Source organism: Dromaius novaehollandiae, chromosome 36, assembly GCF_036370855.1.
Source record: "Dromaius novaehollandiae isolate bDroNov1 chromosome 36, bDroNov1.hap1, whole genome shotgun sequence".
Taxonomy (NCBI): domain Eukaryota; kingdom Metazoa; phylum Chordata; class Aves; order Casuariiformes; family Dromaiidae; genus Dromaius; species Dromaius novaehollandiae.
The window spans coordinates 581725-598555 of NC_088135.1; the positions used below are offsets into that span (position 1 = coordinate 581725).

General features: G+C 72.8%; 1 protein-coding gene across 2 annotated transcripts in view; it reads left to right on the forward strand.

Annotated features, from left to right (window-relative positions):
* Positions 1 to 16831, forward strand: part of RNF31 (ring finger protein 31) — a 38999-nt gene that overhangs the window by 2429 nt on the left and 19739 nt on the right. For both annotated transcript variants that reach the window (XM_064503332.1, XM_064503333.1), the window contains exons 2-10: positions 516 to 989; positions 3558 to 3716; positions 7440 to 7595; positions 8250 to 8303; positions 8695 to 8755; positions 10409 to 10493; positions 12237 to 12528; positions 13468 to 13689; positions 16072 to 16392. In XM_064503332.1, the coding sequence (XP_064359402.1) occupies positions 519 to 989; positions 3558 to 3716; positions 7440 to 7595; positions 8250 to 8303; positions 8695 to 8755; positions 10409 to 10493; positions 12237 to 12528; positions 13468 to 13689; positions 16072 to 16392 (1821 nt within the window). In that variant the 5' untranslated portion in view covers positions 516 to 518. The remainder of the gene's footprint in view (positions 1 to 515; positions 990 to 3557; positions 3717 to 7439; positions 7596 to 8249; positions 8304 to 8694; positions 8756 to 10408; positions 10494 to 12236; positions 12529 to 13467; positions 13690 to 16071; positions 16393 to 16831) is intronic.

The window sequence follows — 16831 nt, forward strand, 5'->3', positions numbered from 1 at the left end:
TCTCAGGACCCCCAAGTTGGGGCTGCGGCCCCCAACCCCCCCCCCAGGGCCCCCCCAAACCCCCCTGAGCCCCCCCCAAACAGGGGCTGCGGCCCCCCAAGACCCCCCAACCCCCTCTCAGGACCCCCAAGTTGGGGCTGGGACCCCCAAACCCCCCCAGGACCCCCCCAAACCCCCTTGAGCCCCCCCCAAACAGGGGCTGCGGCCCCCCAAGACCCCCCAACCCCCTCTCAGGACCCCCAAGTTGGGGCTGGGACCCCCAAATCCCCCCCAGGACCCCCCCAAACCCCCTTGAGCCCCCCCAAACAGGGGCTGGGGCCCCCCCAGACCCCCCAGCCCCCTCTCAGGACCCCCAAGTTGGGGCTGGGACCCCCAACCCCCCCCCAGGGTCCCCCAAACCCTTCTCAGGACCCCCAAGTTGGGGCTGGGGTCCCCCAAATCCCCCCTGGGACCCCCCCAGATCCCCCCCTTTCACCTTCGTTAACCTCATTAACACCTATTTCTCCCCCCCCCAGGCCATGGCGGAGCCCCCCGAGACCGAGCCCGGCCCCCGCACGCCGTCGCCCCCCCCGGGGGGGTCCCAACCGCCGCCGTCACCCCCGGCGGGGGCCGAACCGCCACCGTCACCCCCGGGGGGGGCCGAACCGCCGCCATCACCCGCGGGGGGGGCCGAAGCGTCGCCGCCGGAGGGGGCCGAACCGCCGCCGTTGCCCCCCCCGGGGGGGTCCGAGACGCCGTTGCCGCCCCCGGGGGGGTCCGAGACGCCGCCGTGGCCCCCGGGGGGGGCCGGAGAGGCGCCGTGGCCGGCGGGGGGGCCGGGGGGGCCGGCGTTCGGGGCGCTGCGGGCGGCGCTGGAGGCGGCCCTGGCCCGCAGCCCCGGCGAGGCGGCCCCCCCGGCCCTGGCCCCCGCCCTGGCCGCCCCCCTGCCCCCCCCGGCCAAGTGCCGCCACCTCGACGGCGCCCGCCTGCTGCGCGACAACCTCCGCCCGGTACTGGGGGGGGCACTGGGAGGGCACTGGGAGGGCACTGGGAGGGTACGTGGGGGCCCTGGGGGGTGTTTGGGGGCTTCTGGGGGGCACTGGGGGGCACTGGGAGGGTATTTGGGGGCCCTGGGGGGCACTGGGAGGCACTGGGAGGGGACTGGGAGGGTATGTGGGGGCCCTGGGGGGTGTTTGGGGGTGTTTGGGGGCTTCTGGGGGGCACTGGGAGGCACTGGGGGGCACTGGGAGGGTATTTGGGGGCCCTGGGGGGTGTTTGGGGGCCTCTGGGGGGCACTGGGAGGCACTGGGAGGGCACTGGGAGGGCACTGGGAGGGTATTTGGGGGCCCTGGGGGGTGTTTGGGGGCTTCTGGGAGGCACTGGGAGGCACTGGGAGGGGACTGGGAGGGTATTTGGGGGTGTTTGGGGGCCTCCGGGGGCACTGGGAGGGGACTGGGAGGCACTGGGAGGGGACTGGGAGGGTATTTGGGGGCCCTGGGGGGTGTTTGGGGGTGTTTGGGGGCTTCTGGGGGGCACTGGGAGGCACTGGGAGGGGACTGGGAGGGTATTTGGGGGTGTTTGGGGGCCTCCGGGGGCACTGGGAGGGGACTGGGAGGCACTGGGGGGCACTGGGAGGGTATTTGGGGGCCCTGGGGGGTGTTTGGGGGCTTCTGGGGGGCACTGGGAGGCACTGGGAGGGGACTGGGAGGGTATTTGGGAGCCCTGGGGGGGGTCCTGGGGGGTGTTTGGGGGCCTCTGGGGGGCAGTGGGAGGCACTGGGGGCTACTGGGCGGCACTGGGAGGGGACTGGGGAGCACTAGGAGGCACTGGGAGGGAACTGGGGGGCCACTGGGAGGCCCTGGGGGGCACTGGGAGCCACTGGGAGCCACTGGGAGGCACTGGGGAGTGCTGGGTGGCATTGGGAGGAGACTGGGGGGCACTGGGAGCCACTGGGGGGCACTGGGAAGAGACTGGGGGGGCACTGGGAGCCACTGGGGGGCACTGGGAGGGCACTAGGAGGCACTGGGAGGGGACTGGGGGGTACTGGGAGGGTATTTGGGGGCCCTGGGGGGTGTTTGGGGGCTTCTGGGGGGCACTGGGAGCCACTGGGGGGCACTGGGGGGCACTGGGAGGGTATTTGGGGGCCCTGGGGGGTGTTTGGGGTCTTCTGGGGAGTACTGGGAGGCACTGGGAGGGGACTGGGAGGGTATTTGGGGGCCCTGGGGGGTGTTTGGGGGTGTTTGGGGGCTTCTGGGGGGCACTGGGAGGCACTGGGGGGCACTGGGAGGGTATTTGGGGGCCCTGGGGGGTGTTTGGGGGCCTCTGGGGGGCACTGGGAGGCACTGGGAGGGCACTGGGAGGGCACTGGGAGGGTATTTGGGGGCCCTGGGGGGTGTTTGGGGGCTTCTGGGAGGCACTGGGAGGCACTGGGAGGGGACTGGGAGGGTATTTGGGGGTGTTTGGGGGCCTCCGGGGGCACTGGGAGGGGACTGGGAGGCACTGGGAGGGGACTGGGAGGGTATTTGGGGGCCCTGGGGGGTGTTTGGGGGTGTTTGGGGGCTTCTGGGGGGCACTGGGAGGCACTGGGAGGGGACTGGGAGGGTATTTGGGGGCCCTGGGGGGTGTTTGGGGGTGTTTGGGGGCTTCTGGGGGGCACTGGGAGGCACTGGGGGGCACTGGGAGGGTATTTGGGGGCCCTGGGGGGTGTTTGGGGGTGTTTGGGGGCTTCTGGGGGGCACTGGGAGGCACTGGGGGGCACTGGGAGGGTATTTGGGGGCCCTGGGGGGTGTTTGGGGGCCCTGGGGGGCACTGGGAGGCACTGGGAGGGGACTGGGAGGGTATTTGGGGGCCCTGGGGGGTGTTTGGGGGCTTCTGGGGGGCACTGGGAGGCACTGGGAGGGGACTGGGGAGTGCTAGGAGGCACTGGGAGGGAACTGGGGGGCCACTGGGAGGCCCTGGGGGGCACTGGGGGCGCACTGGGAGCCACTGGGAGGCACTGGGGGGTGCTGGGTGGCACTGGGAAGAGACTGGGGGGCACTGGGAGCCACTGGGGGGCACTGGGAGGAGACTGGGGGGGCACTGGGAGCCACTGGGAGCCAGTGGGGGACACTGGGAGGCACTGGGAGGAGACTGGGGGGCACTGGGAGGCCCTGGGCAGCACTGGGAGGAGACTGGGGGGCACTGGGAGCCACTGGGTGGCACTGGGAGGAGACTGGGGGGCACTGGGAGCCAGTGGGGGGCACTGGGAGGGGACTGGGAGGCACTGGGGGGCACTGGGAGGGGACTGGGAGGAGACTGGGGGGCACTGGGAGGGCACTGGGAGGAGACTGGGGGGCACTGGGAGAGGACTGGGAGGGGATTGGGGGGCGCTGGGAGGTGCTAGAAGGGAACTGGGAGCCACTGGGAGCACTGGGAAGCACTGGGGGGGGGCCCGAGAAATATTGGGGGGGGGCCACTGCTCCCTCCCCGCCCGCAGCCCCTTGGGGGGGGCCCCGACCCCCATTCCCCCCCCCCAAAGAGACCGGGGGGGGGCTGCGGGGGGGGTTGCTGACCCCCGCCCCCCCCCCCCCTCCCCGCAGCGCCCGGGGGGGCCGCCGGGGGGGGCGGGGGGGCTGCGGACGGCGCTGAGCATCCTGGAGAAGTACGGCCGCAACCTGCTCCAGCCGCGGCCCCCCCGCTACTGGCGGGCCGTCAAGTACAACAACCCCGTGTTCCGCGGCACCGTGGGGGCCGTCCGGGTGCGACCCCCCCCCCGGGACCCCCCCGGGACCCCCCCGCGCCCCCCCGCGCCCAAACGAGCCCCCCCGGAGGGAAAAAACCCCCCCGGCGCCCGCCCCGAAACCGGCCCCCCCCCCCCGGGAGGCCAGGTCAACCCCGTGTTCCGTGGCACCGTGGGGGCCGTCCGGGTGCGACCCCCCCCCCCCGGGACCCCCCCGCGCCCAAACGAGCCCCCCCGGAGCGAAAAAACCCCCCCGGCACCCGCCCCGAATCCGCCCCCCCCCCCCCGGGAGGCCAGGTCAACCCCGTGTTCCGCGGCACCGTGGGGGCCGTCCGGGTGCGACCCCCCCCCCCCGCGACCCCCCCGCGCCCCCCCGCGCCCGAAACGACCCCCCCGCCCCCAAAAAACCCCCCCGGCGCCCGCCCTGAAACGCCCCCCCCCCCCCCCCCGGGAGGCCAGGTCAACCCCGTGTTCCGCGGCACCGTGGGGGCCGTCCGGGTGCGACCCCCCCCCCCGAAAACACCCCCCCCGGGACCCCCCCGCGCCCAAACGAGCCCCCCCGGAGGGAAAAACCCCCCCCGGCGCCCGCCCCGAAACCGGCCCCCCCCCCCCCGGGAGGCCAGGTCAACCCCGTGTTCCGCGGCACCGTGGGGGCCGTCCGGGTGCGCCCCCCCCCCCCCCCGGGACCCCCCCGCGCCCAAACGAGCCCCCCCGCCCCCAAAAAACCCCCCCGGCGCCCGCCCCGAAACCTGCCCCCCCCCCCGGGAGGCCAGGTCAACCCTGTGTTCCGCGGCACCGTGGGGGCCGTCTGGGTGCGACCCCCCCGCCCAAAATACCCCCCCGGGACCCCCCCGCGCCCCCCCGCGCCCAAACGAGCCCCCCCGCCCCCAAAAACCCCCCCCGGCGCCCGCCCCGAAACCGGCCCCCCCCCCCCCCCGGGAGGCCAGGTCAACCCCGTGTTCCGCGGCACCGTGGGGGCCGTCCGGGTGCGACCCCCCCCCCGCCGGGACCCCCCCGCGCCCAAACGAGCCCCCCCGCCCCGAAAACACCCCGCCGGGACCCCCCCGCACCCCCCCGCGCCCAAACGAGCCCCCCCGGAGCGAAAAAACCCCCCCGGCGCCCGCCCCGAAACCGGCCCCCCCCCGGGAGGCCAGGTCAACCCCGTGTTCCGCGGCACCGTGGGGGCCGTCTGGGTGCGACCCCCCCGCCCAAAATACCCCCCCGGGACCCCCCCGCGCCCCCCCGCGCCCAAACGAGCCCCCCCGGAGCGAAAAAACCCCCCCGGCGCCCGCCCCAAAACCGGCCCCCCCCCCTCCGGGTGGCCAGGTCAACCCCGTGTTCCGCAGCACCGTGGGGGCCGTCCGGGTGCGCCCCCCCCCCCGAAAACACCCCCCTGGGACCCCCCCGCGCCCAAACGAGCCCCCCCGGAGCGAAAAAACCCCCCCGGCGCCCGCCCTGAAACGGCCCCCCCCCCCCCCGGGAGGCCAGGTCAACCCCGTGTTCCGCGGCACCGTGGGGGCCGTCCGGGTGCGCCCCCCCCCCCGCGACCCCCCCGCGCCCCCCCGCGCCCAAACGAGCCCCCCCGGAGGGAAAAACCCCCCCCGGCGCCCGCCCCGAAACCGGCCCCCCCCACCCCACCCCCCGGGAGGCCAGGTCAACCCCGTGTTCCGCGGCACCGTGGGGGCCGTCCGGGTGCGCCCCCCCCCGCGGGACCCCCCCGCGCCCAAACGAGCCCCCCCGCCCCGAAAACACCCCGCCGGGACCCCCCCGCGCCCAAACGAGCCCCCCCGCCCCCAAAAAACCCCCCCGGCGCCCGCCCCGAAACCGGCCCCCCCCCACCCCCGGGAGGCCAGGTCAACCCCGTGTTCCGCGGCACCGTGGGGGCCGTCCGGGTGCGACCCCCCCCCCGAAAACACCCCCCCGGGACCCCCCCGCGCCCAAACGAGCCCCCCCGGAGGGAAAAAACCCCCCCGGCGCCCCCCCAAGCCCCCTTTGGGCCCCCCAAATCCCCCCTAGGGCCCCCCCAAATCCCCTTTGGGCCCCCCCCCAGGAGCCCCCCCCAGCCCCTCTGGGAGCCCCCAAATCCCCCTGTATCCCCCCACATCCCCCCCCGAGCCCCCCCCAGCCCCCCAGGAGCCCCCAAATCCCCCTATATCCCCTTCATAGCCCCCCCGGGAGCCCCCAAACCACCCCATATCCCCCCCCCCGAGCCCTCCCCAGCCCCCTGGGAGCCCCCAAATCCCCCCAGAACCCCCCCCGAGCCCCCCCAGCCCCCCGAGAGCCCCCATAGCCCCCCCACGTCCCCCCCCAAGCCCTCCCCAACCCCCCGGGAGCCCCCATATCCCCCCCCAGCCCCCCGGGAACCCCCAAACCCCCCCATATCCCTCCCCAGGCCTCTGGGAGCCCCCAACCCCCCCCATATCCCCCCCGTTTCCCCCCGGGAGCCCCCATATCCCCCCCCATATCCCCCCCAGCCCCCCGGGAGCCCCCAAATCCCTCTATATCCCCTTCATAGCCCCCCCCGGGAGCCCCCAAACCACCCCATATCCCCCCCCGAGCCCTCCCCAGCCCCATGGGAGCCCCCATATCCCCCCCCATATCCCCCCCAGCCCCCCGGGAACCCCCAAACCCCCCCATATCCCTACCCAGGCCTCTGGGAGCCCCCAAACCCCCCCATATCCCCCCCGTTTCCCCCCCGGGAGCCCCCCTGTCCCCCCCCATATCCCCCCCCAGCCCCCCGGGAGCCCCCATATCCCCTCTCGAGCCCCCCCAGCCCCCCGGGAGCCCCCAAACCCCCCCATATCCCCCCCCAGCCCCCCGGGAGCCCCCAAATCCCCCCATATCCCCCCTGTATCCCCCCTGGGAGCCCCCAAACCCCCCTATATCCCCCCCATACCCCCCCGGGAGCCCCCATATCCCCTCTCGAGCCCCCCCAGCCCCCCAGGAGCCCCCAAACCCCCCTATATCCCCCCCCAGCCCCCTGGGAGCCCCCATATCCCCCCCCCATAACCCCCCCAGCCCCCCGGGAGCCCCCATATCCCCCCCCATATCCCCCCCCAGCCCCCCGGGAGCCCCCAAACCCCCCCATATCCCCCCCCGTATCCCCCCCGGGAGCCCCCATATCCCCCTATATCCCCCCCACACCCCCCCCTGAGCCGCCCCCAGCCCCCCGGGAGCCCCCATATCCCCCCCCCATATCCCCCCCAGCCCCCTGGGAGCCCCCCTGTCCCCCCCATATCCCCCCCAGCCCCCCGGGAGCCCCCATATCCCCCCCCCATATCCCCCCCAGCCCCCTGGGAGCCCCCCTGTCCCCCCCATATCCCCCCCAGCCCCCCAGGAGCCCCCATATCCCCCCCATATCCCCCCCCTAGCCCCCCGGGAGCCCCTAAACTCCCCCATATCCCCCCCGTATCCCCCCCGGGAGCCCCCAAATCCCCTCTCGAGCCCCCCCAGCCCCCCGGGAGCCCCCAACCCCCCCCATATCCCCCCCCAGCCCCCCGGGAGCCCCCATATCCCCCCCCAGCCCCCCGGGAGCCCCCAACCCCCCCCATATCCCCCCCCAGCCCCCCGGGAGCCCCCCTATCCCCCCCATATCCCCCCCCAGCCCCCTGGGAGCCCCCAAACCCCCCATATCCCCCCCCCGTATCCCCCCTGGGAGCCCCCAAATCCCCTCTCGAGCCCCCCGGGACCCCCGTTTCCGGGGGGCCGGGGGGGTGACGGCTCCCGGGGGGGGGGGGCGCAGGGGGGCCGGGCGGTGCTGCGGCTCTACGGCTACACGGAGGAGACGGGCGACGGGCTGAGCTTCGCCCCGGGCGTCGCGGCCCCCCACGGCCCCCGCGTAGCCGCCGTCACCGCCGACGTGCTGCTGCTGCGCGCCGAGCTCGACCTGCTGCTCGCCGTGAGCACTGGGAGGCACTGGGAGGCACTGGGAGGCACTGGGAGGGGACTGGGAGGGGATTGGGGGGCGCTGGGAGGCACTGGGAGGGGATTGGGGGGTGCTGGGAGGCACTGGGAGGCACTGGGAGGGTACTGGGAGGCACTGGGAGGCGCTGGGAGGGTACTGGGAGGCACTGGGAGGCGCTGGGAGGGAAGTGGGAGGGGATTGGGGGTGCTGGGAGGCACTGGGAGGGCACTGGGAGGGCACTGGGAGGGGATTGGGTGCTGGGAGGCGCTGGGAGGCACTGGGAGGGGATTGGGGGATGCTGGGAGGCACTGGGAGGGGACTGGGAGGGCACTGGGAGGGGATTGGGGGGTGCTGGGAGGCGCTGGGAGGCACTGGGAGGCACTGGGAGGGGACTGGGAGGGGATTGGGGGGTGCTGGGAGGCACTGGGAGGGGGCTGGGAGGGGATATGGGGGATTGGGAGGCACTGGGAGGGGACTGAGAGGGGATATGGGGGACTGGGAGAGGACTGGGAGGCACTGGGAAGAGACTGGGGGGCACTGGGGGGATACTGGGATGGGCTGGGAGGGCACTGGGGGGCACTGGAAGGATACTGGGATGGACTGGGGGGCACTGGGGGCGCTGACTCCGCCTCCCCCCCCCCCCCCCAGAACAAGCACCCGAACCCCCAGTTCTTCACGGCAATTCTGGAGGGCTGCCCCGAGGTGCGGACTGGGAGCACTGGGAGGGCACTGGGGGTGCTGGGAGGCGCTGGGAGGGCACTGGGAGCACTGGGAGAGCACTGGGAGGGGACTGGGGGGGCAATGGGAGGCACTGGGAGGGGCTGGGGGGTGCTGGGAGGTGTGGGGAGGGGTTCTAGGCTATACTGGAGCATACTGGGAGGGACTGGGTGGGTGCTGGAAGGGCCTGGGGGGTACTGGGATATACTGGGGGATGTTGGGAGGATTTTGGGGGGGCACTGGGAGGGGCTGGGAGGGGCACTGGGCCGTACTGGGAGGGCCTGGGGGACACTGGGAGGGGCTGGGGGAGGCAGTGGGCTCTACTGGGGGCCATACTGGTCCGTACTGGTCCATACTGGTCCGTACTGGTGGGCAGGAGCCGCCGGCGCCTGAGTCACCCCCAGCGCCGGAGGGAGCCGCCCCGGGGGCACCGCCAGGTACCGGGGCCGGGGGGGCTGTGGGGGCCCTATAGGGGCTATAGGGGCTGCTGTAGGGCCTGGGGGGGGTCTAGGGGGGCCCTGGGGGGGCTATAGGGGCTCTATAGGGGCTGGGGGGGGTCTATGGGGGCCCTATAGGGGCTATAGGGGCTGCTGTAGGGGCTGGGGGGGTCTATGGGGGCCCTAGGGGGGCTATAGGGGCTCTATAGGGGCTGAGGGGAGTGTATAGAGACCCTATAGGGGCTATAGGGGCTGCTATAGGGGCTGGGGGGGGTCTATGGGGGCCCTAGGGGGGCTATAGGGGCTCTATAGGGGCTGAGGGGAGTGTATAGAGACCCTATAGGGCCTATAGGGGCTGCTATAGGGGCTGGGGGGGTCTATGGGGGCCCTAGGGGGGCTATAGGGGCTCTATAGGGGCTGGGGGGGCCTATGGGGGCCCTATAGGGGCTATAGGGGCTGCTGTAGGGGCTGGGGGGGTCTATGGGGGCCCTAGGGGGGCTATAGGGGCTCTATAGGGGCTGGGGGGGGTCTATAGGGGCCCTAGAGGGGCTATAGGAGCCCTATAGGGGCTGGGGGGGGTCTATAGGGGCCCTATGGGAGCTGAGCGGGGGTGTATAGGGGCCCTATGGGGGCTATAGGGGCTCTGTAGGGGCTGCAGGAGGTCTATGGGGGTCCTATGGGGGCTATGGGGGTCCTATAGGGGCTGGGACTGGGTTTGTAGGGGTCCTATGGGAGCTGGGGGGGGCTATAGGGGCTCTATAGGACCAGGGACAGGTCTATAGGTGCCGGGGGGTGCCTGTAGACAGCAGGAGAGATCTATAGGTGTTGGGGGGGTGAGTCTATAGGGACTGGGGGGACCTATAGGCACCAGGGGTGGGTCTATAACCAGCAGCGGTGTCTATAGGTGCTGGGGGTGGGCTTATGACTAAGAGCGGACTGGATCTATAGGCCCGGGGAGGCTCCATAGGTGCCAGGGAGTCTCTATAGGTGCCAGGACCGGGTCTGCAGGCAGCAAGGGATGCTTATAGGTGGTGGTGGGTGCTAAAAAGGGCATCTATAGGCACCATGAGTGGCTCTACGGGCGTTGGGGGGTGGCCGTATAGCTGCTGGGGGCATCTATAGGCACCTGCGGTCAGTCTGTAGGTGCTGGGGAGTGTCTATAGGTACCAGGAGCAGCTTATAGGTGCGGGGGCAATGTGTAGGGGTGCTGAGCGGCAGTCTATAGGTGCTTGGGGCTGTCTATAGGTGCTGGGGGGTGACTGTAGGTGCTGCGGGGTGGTTGTAGGTATTAAGAACAACCTATGGATGCCAGGGAGATGGCTATAGGTGCTGCGGGGTGTCTATAGGTGCAGGGGTGGGTCTATAGGTGCTGGGGGGGCCATAGGTGTGTGTGGGGGTCTATGGGTGCCGGGGGGGGTGTCTATAGGCACCAGAGAGCAGCTATAGGTGCAAGGGGAGTCTATAGATACCACTGTGGTGTGTCTATAGGTGCCGGCGGGGGGCCTGGGCCGTGTGGGCCGCCCAGCTATAGGCTCCGGGGGGGTCTATAGGTGCCGGGGGGGTGTTTATGGGCCCCGGGGGGTGTCTATGGGTGCCGGGGGGGTCCATAGGCGCCGGGGGGGTCTATAGGCGCCGCCGTGGGTGTCTCCATAGGTGCCGGCGGGGGCTGCGGGCTGTGCGGGCCGCCGGGGGAGGGGCCGCGGGCGCCCTGTCCCGCCTGCCGCGTCCTGCCCCCCCCAGGTACCGGGGGGGCATTTTGGGGGGCTGGGGGGGGGCTATGGGTGCCCGGAGGGGCCATTTTGGAGTCCTTGGGGGGGCTATGGGTGCCCAGAGGGGTCATTTTGGGGTGCTGGGGGGGTTCTGGGTGCCGGGGGGGGCTATTTTGGGGTCCTTGGGGGCCATTTTGGGGTGCTGGGGGGGGCTACAGGTGGCGGGGGGGCCATTTTGGGGTCCTTGGGGGCCATTTTGGGGTCCTTGGGGGGGCTATGGGTGCCCAGAAGAGTCATTTTTGGGTGCTGGGGGGGTTCTGAGTGCAGGGGGGCCATTTTGGGGTCCTTGGGGGCCATTTTGGGGTGCTGGGGGGGGCTACAGGTGGCGGGGGGGCCATTTTGGGGTCCTTGGGGGGGCTATGGGTGCCCGGAGGAGCCATTTTGGGGTGCTGGGGGCTTCTGGGTGCCGGGGGGGCCATTTTGGGGTCCTTGGGAGCCATTTTGGGGTCCTTGGGGGCCATTTTGGGGTGCCGGGGGGGGGCTACGGGTGCCCGGAGGAGCCATTTTGGGGTCCTTGGGAGCCATTTTGGGGTCCTTGGCGGCCATTTTGGGGTGCCGGGAGGGGCTACGGGTGCCCGGAGGAGCCATTTTGGGGTCCTTGGGAGCCATTTTGGGGTCCTTGGGGGCCATTTTGGGGTGCCGGGGGGGGCTACGGGTGCCCGGAGGAGCCATTTTGGGGTCCTTGGCGGCCATTTTGGGGTCCCGGGGGGCTATGGGTGCCGGGGGGCCATTTTAGGGTCCTTGGTGGCCATTTTGGGGTCCTTGGGGGCCATTTTGGGGTGCTGGGGGGGGTTCTGGGTGCTGGGGGGGCCATTTTGGGGTCCTTGGCGGCCATTTTGGGGTGCCTGGGGGGGGCTATGGGTGCCCGGAGGAACCATTTTGGGGTGCCGGGGGGGTTCTGGGTGCCAGGGAGCAATTTTAGGGTCTCTGGGGGGGTTATGGGTGCCCGGAGGAACCATTTTGGGGTGCTGGGGGGCTTCTGGGTGCTGGGGGGGCCATTTTAGGGTCCTTGGGAGCCATTTTGGGGTCCTTGGGGGCCATTTTGGGGTGCTGGGGGGGGCTACAGGTGGCAGGGGGGCCATTTTGGGGTGCTGGGGGAGCCTATGGGTGCCCAGAGGGGTCATTTTGGTGTGCTGGGGGGCTATGGGTGCTGGGGGGGGCCATTTTAGGGTCCTTGGGAGCCATTTTGGGGTGCTGGGGGGGTTCTGGGTGCCGGGGGGGCCATTTTAGGGTCCTTGGGAGCCATTTTGGGGTCCTTGGGGGCCATTTTGGGGTGCCGGGGGGGGGGCTACGGGTGCCGGGGGGGCCATTTTAGGGTCCTTGGGGGCCATTTTGGGATGCTGGGGGGGGGTTCTGGGTGCTGGGGGGGCCATTTTGGGGTCCTTGGGGGCCATTTTGGGGTGCCGGGGGGGGCTACGGGTGCCGGGAGGCCATTTTGGGGTCCTTGGGGGCCATTTTGGGATGCTGGGGGGGTTCTGGGTGCCAGAGGGGCCATTTTGGGGTCCTTGGGAGCCATTTTGGGGTCTTTGGGGGCCATTTTGGGGTGCTGGGGGGGTTCTGGGTGCCGGAGGGGCCATTTTGGGGTCCTTGGGGGCCATTTTGGGGTGCCGGGGGGGGCTACGGGTGCCCGGAGGAGCCATTTTGGGGTGCTGGGGGGGGGCTGGGGGTACTTCAGGCTGCCGGGGGGGGGTCTCTCACCCTCCCCCCCCCCGCAGCTCCCCGCCGGCGCCCCCCCGCCGCCCCCCCTGGGTGTGCGGGGCCTGCGGGGGGGCCAACGGGGCCCTGGCGGTGCTGTGCGGGGCCTGCGAGCGCCCCCGCGGCTGCCCCGGCCCCCCCGCGGCTGCTGCCGACCCCCCCGCGCTGCCGGGGGAGGGGGGGCCGCCGCGGGGCGGGGGGGGGCCCTGGGCCTGCGCCTCCTGCACCTTCCTCAACGCCGCCGCCACCGTCCTCTGCGGCGTCTGCGAGCGCCCCCGCCTCGCCGGGCGGCCCCCCGCCCCCCCCCGGGTGAGGACACCCCCCCCCCACCCACCCCCCCACCCACCGCGGCCGGGGAGGGGCCCAGGCGGCCGGGAAAAGGGCCCAGGCATCCGGGAGGGGCCCAGGCGGCTGGGAAAGGGGCTCAGGTGTCTGGGAGGGGCCCAGGAGTCCGGGAGGGGCCCAGGAGTCTGGGAAAAGGGGCCCAGGCGTCCGGGGAAGGGTCCTAGGTGTCCGGGAGGGGCCCAGGCGTCCGGGGAGGGACCCAGGTGTCCGGGAGGGGCCCAGGCGTCCGGGGAAGGGGCTCAGGTGTCTGGGAGGGGCCCAGGCGTCCGAGGAGGGACCCAGGCGTCCGGGGAGGGGGCTCAGGTGTCCGGGGAAGGGCCCAGGCGTCCGGGGAGGGGCCCAGGTGTCCAGGGGAGGGGCCCAGGAGTCCGGGAGGGGCCCAGGAGTCTGGGAAAGGGGCCCAGGCGTCTGGGAGGGGCCCAGGCGTCCGGGAGGGGCTCAGGCGTCCGGGAAAGAGCCCAGGCGTCCGGGAAAAGGGCCCAGGCGTCCGGGGAGGGGGCTCAGGTGTCCAGGGAGGGGCCCAGGCGTCCGAGGAGGGGGCCCAGGCGTCCGGGAAAGGGGCCCAGGTGTCCGGGAAAGGGGCCCAGGCATCCGGGAGAGGGGCCCAGGTGTCCGGGGAAGGGCCCAGGCGTCCGGGGAAGGGCCCAGGCGTCCGGGTGGGGCTCAGGCGTCCGGGAAAGAGCCCAGGCGTCCGGGAAAAGGGCCCAGGCGTCCGGGAAAGGGGCCCAGGCGTCCGGGGAGGGGCCCAGGCGTCCGGGGAAAGGGCCCAGGCGTCCAGGAGGGGCCCAGGTGTCCGGGAAGGGTCCTAGGTGTCCGCGAAAGGGCCCAGGCGTCCGGGGAAGGGCCCAGGCGTCCGGGTGGGGGCCCAGGCGTCCGGGCGCTGACCCCCCCCGCCCCCCCCAGGGCTGGCAGTGCCCCCACTGCACCTACCGCAACGAGGGGCCGGGGCGGGTGTGCGAGCTTTGTCACCGCACCGCCGCCGCCCCCCCCGCCCCCCCCGCCGACGAGGAGGGGCCCCGGCGTCCGGGCCGGCCCCCGGCCCCCCCCGCCCGCTCCCAGGAGGCCGAGCGGCGGCGGCAGGAGCGGCTGCGCGAGGACGGCCGACGCGTCGTCGCCCTCGTCCGGGTGAGTTCCCCCCCCCCCCCCCCAATTTATGGTGACATCATCAGCCAATGATGACGTCATTACCTGGTGATGACATCATTACCTGGTGATGACATCATCACGTGGCACTGATGCTCCTGGGGGTGGCGGTTGGGTCCCTGGGGTGGCCCTGGGGTCCCCGGGGTGGCCCTGGGGGTCCGTGGGGCATCCTTGGGGGTCCCATGGGTGTCTGTGGGGTGTCTATGGGTCCCCTGGGTGCCCGTGGGGTGTCCCTGGGTGTCTGTGGGGTGTCTATGGGTCCCCTGGGTGCCCGTGGGGTGTCCCTGGGTGTCTGTGGGGTGTCTATGGGTCCCCTGGGTGCCCGTGGGGTGTCCCTGGGGGTCTGTGGGGTGTCTATGGGTCCCCTGGGGGTCTGTGGGGTGTCCCTGGGTGTCTGTGGGGTGTCTATGGGTCCCCTGGGTGCCCATGGGGTGTCCCTGGGTGTCTGTGGGGTGTCTATGGGTCCCCTGGGTGCCCGTGGGGTGTCCCTGGGTGTCTGTGGGGTGTCTATGGGTCCCCTGGGTGCCCGTGGGGTGTCGCTGGGTGTCTGTGGGGTGTCTGTGGGTCCCCTGGGGGTCTGTGGGGTGTCCCTGGGTGTCTGTGCGGTGTCTATGGGTCCCCTGGGTGCCCGTGGGGTGTCCTTGGGTGTCTGTGGGGTGTCTATGGGTCCCCTGGGGGTCTGTGGGGTGTCCTTGGGTGTCTGTGGGGTGTCTATGGGTCCCCTGGGTGCCCGTGGGGTGTCCTTGGGTGTCTGTGGGGTGTCTATGGGTCCCCTGGGGGTCTGTGGGGTGTCCCTGGGTGTCTGTGGGGTGTCTATGGGTCCCCTGGGTGCCCGTGGGGTGTCCCTGGGTGTCTGTGGGGTGTCTATGGGTCCCCTGGGTGCCCGTGGGGTGTCCCTGGGTGTCTGTGGGGTGTCTATGGGTCCCCTGGGGGTCTGTGGGGTGTCCCTGGGTGTCTGTGGGGTGTCTATGGATCCCCTGGGTGCCCGTGGGGTGTCCCTGGGGGTCTGTGGGGTGTCTATGGGTGCCCTGGGGGTCTGTGGGGTGTCCTTGGGGGTCTGTGGGGTGTCTATGGGTCCCATGGGGGTCTGTGGGGTGTCCTTGGGGGTCTGTGGGGTGTCTATGGGTCCCCTGGGTGCCCGTGGGGTGTCCTTGGGTGTCTGTGGGGTGTCTATGGGTCCCCTGGGTGCCCGTGGGGTGTCCCTGGGGGTCTGTGGGGTGTCTATGGGTCCCCTGGGTGCCCGTGGGGTGTCCCTGGGGGTCTGTGGGGTGTCTGTGGGTCCCCTGGGTGCCCGTGGGGTGTCCCTGGGTGTCTGTGGGGTGTCTATGGGTCCCCTGGGTGCCCGTGGGGTGTCTATGGGGTGTCTGTGGGGTGTCTATGGGTCCCCTGGGTGCCCGTGGGGTGTCCCTGGGTGTCTGTGGGGTGTCTATGGGGTGTCCTGGGTGCCTATGGGGCACTTATGGGGGGTTTCTGGGTGCGCCGGGTGCCCGTGGGGCATCTATGGGGCGCCCTGGGTGCCCGTGGGGTCTCTATGGGGCGTCCTGGGTGCCTATGGGGCGCTTATGGGGGCTTTCTGGGTGCCCCGGGTGCCCGTGGGGTGTCTATGGGGCATCTTGGGTGCCTATGGGGCGTCCTGGGTGCCTATGGGGTGCTTATGGGGGGTTTCTGGGTGCCCTGGGTGCCCGTGGGGTGTCTATGGGGCATCTTGGGTGCCTATGGGGCGTCCTGGGTGCCTATGGGGTGCTTATGGGGGGTTTCTGGGTGCCCTGGGTGCCCGTGGGGTCTCTATGGGGCGTCCTGGGTGCCTATGGGGCGCTTATGGGGGGTTTCTGGGTGCCCCGGGTGCCCGTGGGGTCTCTATGGGGCGTCCTGGGTGCCTATGGGGCATCTATGGGGCGTCCTGGGTGCCTATGGGGTGCTTATGGGGTGTCTATGGGGTGTCCTGGGTGCCTATGGGGCGCTTATGGGGGGTTTCTGGGTGCCCCGGGTGCCCGTGGGGTGTCTATGGGGCGTCCTGGGTGCCTATGGGGCATCTATGGGGCGTCCTGGGTGCCTATGGGGTGCTTATGGGGTGTCTATGGGGTGTCCTGGGTGCCTATGGGGCGCTTATGGGGGGTTTCTGGGTGCCCCGGGTGCCCGTGGGGTGTCTATGGGGCGTCCTGGGTGCCTATGGGGTGTCTATGGGGCGTCCTGGGTGCCTATGGGGCGTGCTGGGTGCCTATGGGGCGCTCACGGGGGGTTTCTGGGCGCCCCGGGTGCCCGTGGGGCATCTATGGGGCGTCCTGGGTGCCCGTGGGGCGCTCGCGGGGGGTTTCTGGGCGCCCGTGGGGCGGCCCCGCTCAGGCCCGTCTCCCCGTGGGGCAGGCGGCGGAGGCGGCGGGGCTGCCGCCGGAGGCCGTGGTGCCGCTGGCCGTGGCGACGACGGCGCCGTGGGGCGGCACGCGGCGGCTGGAGGAGCCGTGGGGCGGCCCCACGGCGTGGGCGGCGGCGGCGGTGGCGGGGGCCCGGGCGGCGCTGCCGGGGGCCCTGGGGGCACTGGCCGAGGCGGCCGGGCGCCGGGCGGCCGCCGACCCCCGGGGGCCCCTGGGCCCCATCTCGCTGCGCGAGGCCGCCCGCGCCTGGGCCCGGGCCCGCGCCTGCCCCCCCCGCGCCCTCGAGGCCTGCCTGGGCGCTCGCCGCCGCCAGGTGGGCGGGGCTTCCGGCTGGGGGCGGGGCTTCCGGCTGGGGGCGGGACTTCCGGGGGGCGGGGTCGAGGGGGCGGGGCCGTGGGGCGCGGGGAGGGGGGAGCCCCCCCCCCGTGCCCTCCAGGCCTGCCTGGGTGCCTGGAGGCGGCAGGTGGGCGGGGCTTCCGGCTGGGGGCGGGACTTCCGGCTGGGGGCGGGGTCGAGGGGGCGGGGCCGTGGGGCGCGGGGGAGGGGTTATGGGGGCGGGGAGGGGGGAGTCCCCCATGCGCCCTCCAGGCCTGCCTGGGCGCCTGGAGGCGGCAGGTGGGCGGGGCTTCCGGCTGGGGGCGGGACTTCCGGGGGCGTGGCTAGGGCCGGGGGAGGGGCTAAGGTCGGAGGGAGGGGCTATGGGGTGGGGAGGGGGGAGCCTGGTGTTTGCTGCTGCCGGGTGGGTGGGGCTA